Here is a 10798-nt window from a genome sequence, read left to right as displayed (position 1 = left end):
GTCCTGGTTTAGGGCTGGGGGTCTGGTGGAAGCATGACAGGTGCAGGCTGAGTCTGGAAGAAGGACTGGTTTGTAGAAGCATCTGGAGACAGGCCCAGGCTAGGACAAGGAGGACATGCAGTCACCATGGGATATGTCTCTGCTTGTCTCCTCCTGCCACCTCTCACTCTAAATTCTGCCTCTCATCTCCACCTGTCTTTGACTGAGTCTCAGTGCCACAGTCTCTCTTGGTCTGTCTGTCTGTCTTTTTGCAGGGCCTAGGGGGAGAAGAGGCAGCCTGCAAAAAGGCTCAAATGTAAGACTTTTGTTATACTCAAATAAAAACATGTGGATACTCATATTTTGAAGTTAATCACGTTTTAGCATTTTTTTCTCTTTCATTTAAAGTTTTGTCCTCTTGCTTGTGGAGGTAAGTAGGTTTATTTATTTTATTTAATGGAGGCATTGGGGATTGAACCCAGGACCTCGCAATGCTAAGCACGCACACTACTACTGAGCTATATCCTCGCCCTGCACTTTTTCTCTTTTGCCCTCCATCTATTGAGACCCTCACAAAAGGGAACCGGCCTCCTTTTGCTCCGGTGTGTCTGTCGGTCATGTCTTTGGCCCTTGCGCGGGTGTGTTCAGCCGACTTCACGCTCCGCAGCCGAACCAGCCGGGCTGCTATGCCCAGTGGGGCCGGCAGAGGACGCCCGCGGACAGGCCGGAGGGGGCGGGGCGAAGGCGGGGCCGCGAGGCCGGATGGGCCAATAAAGGCGGCGGCGCGCGGCCGCCCCTGACTCGGCCCTCTGGGCGCGCGTGACCCTCGGGACTGTTCTCTCCGCTCGACCTACCGCTCTCCCGCCGGGACCCGGGCCCACGATGCTGGCGCTGCGCTGCAGCCCTCGCCTGTTTGGCCGGCTCCCCGGCCTGAGCTCCGCGCCACTGCGCCTCCCCGCGGCCCGCGCCTGCAGTGGCGGCAGCAGCGCCCGCGACCCGTCCTCTTCCTCCGGGAACCCGCTAGTGTACCTGGACGTGGGCGCCGACGGGCAGCCGCTCGGCCGCGTGGTGCTGGAGGTGAGACACCGCACCGAACTGCGGTGGACTGGGTGTCGGGGACGGCGCCGGGAGAACCTGGGCCCCAGGCCGGCGCTGCGCCTGGCTCGCTGAGTGACCTTGCCTCCAGCTCCCGGGCCCTAGGTCTCAGTTTCCTTATCTCTAAGAAGGGGCATCACATTGATCTCTTCAGGCCTCCCTTCGGAACTTTGGGCTGATGGAGGCGGGAGGGAAGGCGCGTGTAGAGGAGAAAGCTCAAGGTCAGATTGTAGGCAAGGAGGGCCAGGTCCCGCCAGCCGGCCCCGGGGTCGGGGAGGGACTCCGAGACCTCACAGGGTGGAAGCCCAGGCCCGGAGCTCCGAAGTGGGCGTCAGGGGGCTCCGGGGTCCCGGCAACGAGCCTGGCTGGGCGCTCACGTGGCAGCCCTTTTAGAAGGCGGAGCGGGTCCCAGCCGCACCCCCGCAGTCGGGCTCACAGGTGAGCAAAGGTGGTTTTGGGCCACCTCTCTCCCGGCAGTGCGGGCTGGATGGGACGGGTCACAGGGTCCAGGCACCTGGCAGAGCCAGGATATCCCTCCTGGAGTCGAGGCAGAGTGCTTGGAGCTCTTCGCCCCAACTCCAACAACCCCCCACCCCCACCCCGTAACAATCAGCGCCTGTCCAGCGCCTGTCCAGCGCCTGTCCCGGCTGTTTGGGCTTTTTTGCAAAAACAAAGCAGGATACAAATACACAGTCCTGGAAGGTTAACAGGGGAAGCTCGGGTGTAGGCCTCAAGTCCCGTCCCATTTTGAATAAGGGGGCCTCACTTAAGTCTCCGTTTTCTCTTCCTGAAGATGGGGAGCACCTATTTACTTTAAAGGTGTGACACCAGATAGCCCCTGAAGCTGGGAGGTAGAAGGCAGCCTCGGATGGGGCTCCAACCTTCCCTTCCCCCAACGGCTCCTGCCTCTCTCTGAGCCTTAGTTTCCCATTTGTGCATTGAGGAGCTTGGACTGGGTCCTCCATCCAGGCCCTGGGTCTCTGATACTTTGGGCTCAGCTGCAGCGGCTTTGCCACTTCTGTCCCCAGAAGTAGCCAGGATGGTGTTGTCATCTCTTTTGACAGATTAGGACATCGACACTGCTTCCTTCTAGCCTTGGGTTCAGGAAACAGCTGACAGAAGTGATAGCTGCTTAGGTGGCCTCCCACGGAGGGCTGGGAGTGACAGGAATGGAATGCCCCATCTCCTGGGCCGAAGGGGGTTCCTTCCTTCACCTGCCTCTGGACCGACCATCTTGTCTCTCTTCTCTCCCCACAGCTGAAGGCAGATGTTGTCCCAAAGACCGCAGGTAAGACAGGGCCTGGGGCCTTCTGAGTCTGGTCTCTGTGGAAGAGAGAGGGGCAAGGAGAGGTGGGTGGGATGGTGAGCTAGGTATGACACCTCTGACCAGATGAGAGTTCCGCACATGACTCAGCTGCTGGGTACCCCGGGGCAGCCTTCTGTCCCTCTCTGACCCTCAGAGTCGGGCCTGCCACCTGTGCAGTAGCAGCTTCAGAATCAGTGGAAGGCACATGTACATTTCCCCCGGGAGAACTTCTTCCCTCCTGGTGCCCGATGGAGCAGGGTGGTGGCTTCACAGCCCTCTGACTCCCTGCCCTGCTGACCCAGTGCCGGAACAATCAAGAGCGTGTGGTCTTGTCACAGTGTTCAGACACCGAGGTCAGGGTGTGCGATGACTTGTCCCAGGTCATACAGCCGGAGCAGACCCGGAGATGGGGGTCTCTCCATGCCCTACTCACCCCCCCGGGGGTGGAGGGGTTCTAACTGGAACAAGTTGAGGCCCCTGGATTGACCTGGTCCTGCTGACCCGCCTCTTCCTTCCCCCTCAGAGAACTTCAGAGCCCTGTGCACCGGGGAGAAGGGCTTCGGCTACAAGGGGTCCACCTTTCACAGAGTGATTCCGTCCTTCATGTGCCAGGTATGGCCCGCCTCCCCCGCCTCAGTTCCTCTTGTGCAAGTGGGGATAGTGACGGGGCCGCCCCGGAGGACTGTCATGGGTGTCACCAGTGTTCACATGCCTGGTGCCCGGCAAGGACTGACTGGAGGGCAACTGCGATCTCTCTCTCGGCCTGTCCTCCCACTCGGAGAGGCTGACGGTTGTCCTGGCTGCCACAGAACGTTCCCTGCCCCAGGAGTTAAGCAACAGGGCAAGTGCAGGACGGCCCCGCCTGGCGGGGTCAGGAGAGTTGAGCAGTGGTCTGTGATCCAGCATCCAGGTGTAATGTGCCTGGGGGTAGACCTGAAGCCTTTGGAGGACCAGGGTATTCAGACAGTCTCAGCCCGTGTCCCCCAGGGTGTCCCACCGACCACTTGGCATGGGAAATAAGAGGGAGAGGAGAGGAGGAGGACGAGGAGAGAGACCGGGCCCAGACAAGAACACACAGGTCTGGACTTGCAGCCTCTCTTTGCAGAGAAAGGCACCTTAAATGAGTAAATGAGTTAAATGAGTATGTTCTTTGTCATGTGTCCTGCCTCCTTTTCAGAAGCTTTAGTTCTGCTGTGTCAGAGGTTTTGGGGTAGGTGTGGACAGCGAGAACCTCCTCAGGGCCCAGGACCCCGAGCTGTGCTGGGGTTATCCTCTGTGTGGTCAGACCCTGCCAAGCCGGGGCTTAGTGTCCGAGGCTGGCACACCCAGAGGCAGGGGCATGGATGCCATGACCTCTCTGCAGTCCTCTCAGCCCGGAGTTCTCCCTCCCATCCTCTCCGCCCCAGCCTGCTAGCTGTCATCACATTGCCATGAGTAGCAGCGGGTCGAGGCCGGGCCTGCTGACGTGTTGAGTGTGATGAATGCAGGGAGGGGCAGGGGCTGTGGCTGTGGGACAGGCCTGACCACAGCCTGTGGCTCTCTGCCGTGGAGGCCCCCAGGTCTGCCTGAGACTGTGGATGAAGCAGGAGCTGACACAGATGTCCTGAGCTGGGCTGGGGGCTTCCTCTGAACGGCAACAGGCAAGGATAGGGACCGCAAAGCCTGAGGGCACTCAGAGGCATGGGATGGTGGTACCCGGAGGCCCAGCCCAGGGTTTTGAATTGTCCCTCTCTGGGAATACCTTATTGGTATTTGTAGATGCTTCAGCTGGGCTGATCAAGTGACCCCTCTCACCTGAGGATCCCATCTCAGGAAAACAGCAACATGACCACAGCTGGGGGCTGGCAGCTGGCAGCCCCGGGCTCTTCTGGCCATGGCTCCCCACAGAAGCCTCGGGCAGGCCATGAGGAAGGATGCCAGCCCTGGGTGGACTCTGTCCCGGGCCTGCACGGCACTGGGAAGCCCCCAGGCCGGTGAAGGGGAGATGCTGGGACAAGGAGGGGAACTCATTGGCACAGGGCACTGGCTCTGCAGCTGCTGCTGCTGCTCCCTGCGGATCAGACTTGGGAACGGGGGCTTCTGGCCTCCTCCCTCTTTACCCTCCAAGCGTTGTGGGTAGAAAATTCTAGGTCACTAAGAATCATCTCAGAATGGCCAAGATTTGGGGGGGATCATTTAAAAACTCACTCAGACAAAAAGTGAATCATTTGGCAACCAGGGTTGTTATTGTGGCAAGAAAATATTTAAGCTATATTTTATTTTTGCTTATTTTCCTTAGTATTGCATTAGTCCTTTTATAATTGGGTGTTTTTTGACCCCTTTGCTTGAGGGCTTCCGGCTGGGTGGCCCTGGGTGGGCTGGGGGCTGCGTCCCAGCACTGGAGCAGCAGCCCTCTGCCAGCCCTGGTGGTGACCACTCAGAGGATGCTCTGTGCTCGCAGGCTGGCGACTTCACCAACCACAACGGCACAGGGGGGAAGTCCATCTATGGAAGCCGGTTTCCTGACGAGAACTTCAAACTGAAGCACGTGGGACCAGGTGAGTGCGGGCTGCCAAGCCCCAGTCTGTGTGGCCCAGAGCTGTGACCCAGCCTCCGTCGGCCCAGCAGGCCTCGGGGCTGCAGCCTGACTGTTCCACATACAGCCACACAGCCTCCTCCCTTCAGTACCCCTTGTTGGGTTTGCCTAGAGCTTTTTCATTCTGAGTGCTCAGTTTAAAAAACAAACCTTCCGTTGAGAACCTGGGGGAGAGAACCTTTAAGACCCAATGTGGAAAAGTCTAGAGTTCAGGGCCGGGGGTTCCACTCCACTCTACCACTGAGAACTTCCACGAGGCCCTTTCCTCCTGGGGCAGCAAAGGTGGGCAGGCCCTGGGGAGCTGCACCTTCTGGGCCCTGGTTCTCTGCTTCTGAGCCCCAGTTTCAAGCATCCTTGATGTGATTTGTGCCCTCTGCTCTGTTGAGTGACTTCCCAGGTGGGGTGCCTCTGGGGGCAGCCTGGCTCACTCCTCCTTGTTCCTGCAGGTGTCCTGTCCATGGCAAATGCAGGCCCCAACACCAACGGCTCCCAGTTCTTCATCTGCACCATAAAGACAGACTGGTGAGTAGCCTGCTGCCTCCTGGCTCCAGGCCCTCTGGGAAGGAGGGACCGTGACATTGGGTGACATTGCACCACTCTTCGTTTATGCTCACCTGCCTCCCCTCTCCTCACAGGCTGGATGGCAAACATGTTGTGTTTGGCCACGTCAAAGAAGGCATGGATGTTGTGAAGAAAATAGAATCTTTCGGCTCCAAGAGTGGGAAGACATCCAAGAAGATTGTCATCACAGACTGCGGCCAGTTGAGCTAACCCACTGTGGCCAGGGCGCTAGGCCGGTGGCAGCTGCTGCACTTGAGCTGATTCACTCAGACGGCTGCCTTGGGCTCCCAGCTCAGGGGCCCCTGGAAGTTGCCTGTGCTCACCCCACCGTCTCAGGAATATGGGACCTCACAGGACCCACCAGGCTTCTTCCTCAGTGCCTGCCCTACCCCGCCACCCGTTTCTAGACATCTGTCGTGGACCCCATCTCACCACACCTCATCAGGCATTGCCTGTGATCACCCTGCCCAAACTCACCTGTGCCTTGGACGTCAGAGGTGGTGATAGGTTAGCTTTGAGGGCAGTTTCTGCCTTTTCTCTGACCGAGGGGGGAAGCTGGTTGCTGGAAAGGGCTGGAATATCTGTTTAATGTCATCTTCCTAATTGGAATAATTTAACTAAGAAGAGTGCCGAGAGCCAAAGCTGTGACACTAACTACTCCAGGCCGTGGTGAGACCTGAGTTGGTGGTACCAGCCACAGACCCTCAGAGCTTGCCTTTGGAGCACAATCCGGGCTTTTGTGAAGGTCCCACGGCCAAGACCTTATACCCCAGCCACTGTGAATCCGCTGGTTTGTTGCTCTTGTCTGGGGGGAGTCCCTCGGGGTGGAAGCAGCTGACCCTGGGAACAGACCCCCTGCGAGCTGTGCCTCGTCAATGTGAATTCCCAAGCTGAAAACAGAAATGACCTGTAAGTGCCACGTGCTCTGGAAGGAAGTCAAAGTGTATTTCCTGGTGGGCTTTGATGTTTCTCTGTTGTGTTTAACAAATTAAATCTACTGATTATGTACACTTCTGGAACACTGATTGGTGTTCACCTCAAATGTGAAAATAAACCCTATTTTCTGTAGAAGACTGTCTGGTGTCCGTGGCTTTAGGAAGCAGTGTCTGAAACACAAATATTTGGAGCCAGCCTTTTTTGTGGTACCGCTGGCCCTCAGTGCTCTGCTGAGGCCTTTTCCATGGACTGTCAATCACTCTAGCAACCTGTGAGTGTATTCTTGTCATCCTGTTTTACAGCTGAGGAAACAGGTAACCACAGCCTATCTGAGAGCCCTGGCTCCGCCTCTGGGTGACTCAGTCTCAGTTTTGCTCAGCTGTGTAATGGGTTAACAGTGCCCACCTCACAGGCGTGGTGAGGGTCAGATGTGATCTGTGTACAGTGTATACACCATCCCTGGCACACAGTCTTGATGGGTACTCCGGAGTGATGAGGACAGCGTCTCCCGTGGGTCAGAGTCTTAAAGGAGAAGGAGCCGTAATTATCTCAGGTTAGATGTGGACTTTACTTACTCTAGATGTGCTGTTTAAATTTAGAGTTAACTTACAGGTGCTTCTGAATTCACAGGGAGGGCAGATTGAGGGGTGGGAGGAGAACTGAGAACTTCCTTAAACAACGAGGGGCGGTACAGTCTGAATAATAGAAGAATTGCATTCCACTCACAATGTGGTTAGAATTGCCTCACGCTGGGGTTCCCTGGGTCTGATGGTGTGCGGTCACAGGTCCTGGGAATCATCCTGAGGTCTCGGTGGCTGGACTTGGGCCATTTGGAGTACCGGGCCCCCTGACTCAGGTTACGTGAGGTCAGGGGCTGATGCTGAGGTCACGGCTGGAGTTGGGTCACTGAGGTCACAGGGAATTTCCACGAGGTCGGTTCAGCTGCGTGGGTTGGGAATTCAGCTGGCCTAGCAGTTTTCAAACAGTTCTCAAGATCCTCGGGGGGTCCTCAGACAAGGGGCATGGGCCCCTGAGCCCCATTTCAATCACAGATACTGAACGAGGGGGAAACTATTTAACAAAATGGATTCCCTGATGCTAAAACCGTTTTGCTGATTCAGTCGGACCTAAAATTCTTGCAACTTGTTTTTCTCTTTTCTCTGACAAACCCACATCTCTGTTTCACTTGCTACACTCTCCACTCCCACTCCCTATACGTTGTGCGCCCAGAATGGCTAATCCTTTAACCCAGAAGCCGTATTCCAGAAAAGTGGTCACGGGCTGACAGCCTCAGAAGAATGAACAGACCCTCCAGAGTTTCTCCGTGATGCCAGCTGGATTCATCAAGGTTAAGAATGTAGCACCCTGGAAAACACCCTGATCGTTGTTGCCTTTTGGTTCCATCTGTTTTTTTCTATAAAACCTCAGGACACCAACCCCAAGATGGGTCCACAGTCTCTGAGGCATGGGCCTGCTCTGACTCCCCTTTGTCTGGCAAAGCAATAAAGCTGCTCTTTTATAATTCTCCACAAACTTTACTCTCCCTCCGAGTCTCAGTTTGGCCATCGGGGTACAGAGGCCGGCTTGGGGGCAACAATACCCTCTTTTTTTCTTACTGGGGCTCTGCATGGGATTTCATTTGCAGAAAGGATCTTGAGTGAAACAATGATAACAAGTGGTTAATGTCCAACTAGTCCAACATTTTACAGACAAATAAACTGAGGCCCCAAGAGGGGTCACGGTTGCCCAGGGTGACCCTGGGAGTCAGCTGGCAGAGCAGGGACTAGAACCCAGGACCCGCCAGTCTGGAGGGCTTTCTGTTGGAGGCCTTTTGGGATGCACTGGCCTCCTTTGTCCTCAGGTCACACACATTCAGAGCTCTTCTGGTTTCTGAAGTCAAAGCCATGATTTCGTCCCTGTGGAGTTTCCTCTTGACCTCTGGGGGCTCTGGGGAGGTAGTGGTGCAGTTAAATGTGAGCTTCTTGAGGTGTGATCTGCTGGCCCCTGCTGACTTCTGAGGGGTCTCAGGGTCACAGAGCATTTCCTTTTCAATGGGGAAGAAGCACACGCTCGCACACGTGTGTGTGTGTGTGTGTGTGCGCGCGCGCGTGCAGAGGAAGCTAGTGTGGGGTAGGGGGATAGAGGATGCAGGAATTTCCTAAAAACGGAGTTTCCTGAAGGTGGGACTTTTCACTGCAGTTCTCTTCCCGGAATTCTGCACAAAGGCCTGAGCCTGGTCTTACTATATAAGGCGGGAGGCTGTGTGACATACAGATAAGATACTGACTTGTCGCTGGCACGCAGCACCAAACGCACACAGGAAGTAATGAGTCATACACGTGCTGTCACAGATGGAATCATACGTGACACTATGTAAACACAATGTGTTTAAGTATCAGAAATATTTTTCTGACACATGATATCTTTTCAAAATCACTTCACTGAGGTATAATTTACACACAGTAAAATTCACACATTTTAAGTGCATAGGTTGATGACTTGTAACAAATTTATACACAGAGTAACCACCACCAAATTAAGTTATAAGTGGGGGAGCGTATAGCTCAAGTGGTAGAGCACATGCTTAGCATACACAGGGCCCTGAGTGCAAACCCCAGCACCTCCTCTAAAAATAAATAGGTATACCTCCCCCCCTAAAATAAACAAATAGATAAAATCACAACACATTTGAAAAAAAATTTTTTTTAAATTATAGAGCATTTCTGCCTCTCCAGAAAGTTACCTCTGTACCTGTTCCCAGGAAGCCACTGATTCTGTCACTGTAGGTTAATTGTGCCTGTTCTAGAACTTTGTATAAATGGAATCCTACAAGCCTTTTGTGTAGCATGTATGAGGACAGGGGAGAATTTAACATATTTCTGGGCTCTGTAGGATGTCACTCCATGGAAAAGAATGTTGGTCATTTCCCAGGTCTGCTAAGGCCAAAGCAACGCTTCTCCTAGGAATCGTGGGTTCCTGGGAAAGCATGCAGACTCCTGGGCCACAGCTGAGACCTGTTGAATACAGATCTTGGAGGGTGGGGTCTAGGAATCTGAAGTTTAAAATAATAATTCAACTGAAGTTTGAGAATTTGCATGTAAGCCAGAGGAGCCAAGATTGAAAAGGGAGACCACTAGACCACTAGGGTCATTGTTGACTTGCGGAAACAGTTTTTGCTGGATGCTCTGGGAATCTGGAGGAAGACCCTCCTCTGGTATAAAATGGCTCCCTTGAGGAGTCTGGTTGATAATTCCTGGATTATCACCGGGATTACATGGATTACCTGGTGAGGCAGCCTGTTCAGCCCAAGCTTTGTGGCGGCTGGTGGGCAACTGTGCTCTCCCACACCTGCTTCCCGATGCCCCGGCTGGTGGAGGTGCCTTCCAGAGAAGGAGTTACGGTTGTGGCCTCAGCTCCTCCTTTGTTACCAGGAGGCAGGTCTGGCTTGGAGGGGGTGCCCAGACTAGACAGCATTTCTCAGTGAGGCTTCGGAGGACCACAAGTCAGATTCGTGTCCAAGGTCTGCTGAAATAGGGTGGATGGAGAAATTCTTGGTTCCACGCTGCCTCCCGGATCAGTCTCCGCCCTTAGTGACTGTCCAGAATTACGACAGTATTATTATCACTATATTGTGATGGTTCCTCTTAGGTGTCAGCTTGACTGGACCATGAGTGTCCATACATTTGGTCACACATTATTCTGGGTGTTTCTAGAGGAGATTAACATTTGAATCCTTAGACTGAGTAAAGTAGATGGCCCTCCCTAACGAAGGCGTGCCTCACCCAATCACTAGAAGGACTGAATAGAATAAAAACGGCTGAGTAAGAGGGAACTCCCCTTGCCTGACTGAGCTGGGACAGGGAACTTTCCCTGCCTTCCAGCTCGAACTGAACCATCAGCTCTTCTTGGCTCTCAAGCCTGCCGGCTCTTGGGCTGGACCTATACCATCAGTTTTCCAAGGTCTCCAGCTTGCCAGCTGCAGAGCTTGGAACTTCTCAGCCCCCATAACTGCATGAGCCAATTCCAGATAATAAACCTCTCTCTCCATGTATTTATTTATACACACACACCCTATTGATTTTGTCCCTCTGAAGAACCCTGGTTAATCTTTTTTGTCCCTACTTATAAAACCAAAATGCACTTGTAAAAATTAAAATATTACATAAATATATAATACCGAGAACTCACATTACCTATACTCCTATCATAGAGGGGGAGGTATAGCTCAGGGGTAGAGTGCGTGCTTAGCATGTACAAGGTCCTGGGTTCAATCCCCAGTACCTCCATTAAACAAACAAACAAACAAACCTAATTATCTCCACCCCCTCCAAAAAAAAAAGTCAGTA

At 54.0% G+C, this 10798-nt stretch overlaps 1 protein-coding gene across 1 annotated transcript; it reads left to right on the top strand.

Moving 5' to 3' along the window:
- Window positions 1–779: 779 nt before the first annotated feature.
- PPIF (peptidylprolyl isomerase F) lies at window positions 780–6587 on the top strand. Its single transcript, XM_006211630.3, has 6 exons — window positions 780–1056; window positions 2332–2362; window positions 2904–2992; window positions 4821–4917; window positions 5402–5477; window positions 5591–6587. Exons 1-6 carry the CDS (start codon window positions 862–864, stop codon window positions 5724–5726), a joined length of 624 nt encoding a protein of 207 aa, XP_006211692.2. The 5' UTR covers window positions 780–861; the 3' UTR covers window positions 5727–6587.
- Window positions 6588–10798: the final 4211 nt, after the last annotated feature.

Source organism: Vicugna pacos, chromosome 11 (assembly GCF_048564905.1).
Source record: "Vicugna pacos chromosome 11, VicPac4, whole genome shotgun sequence".
Lineage (NCBI taxonomy): Eukaryota > Metazoa > Chordata > Mammalia > Artiodactyla > Camelidae > Vicugna > Vicugna pacos.
The sequence above is the reverse complement of the archived record's forward strand: the minus strand, read 5'-3'. Positions and strand labels throughout refer to the sequence as shown.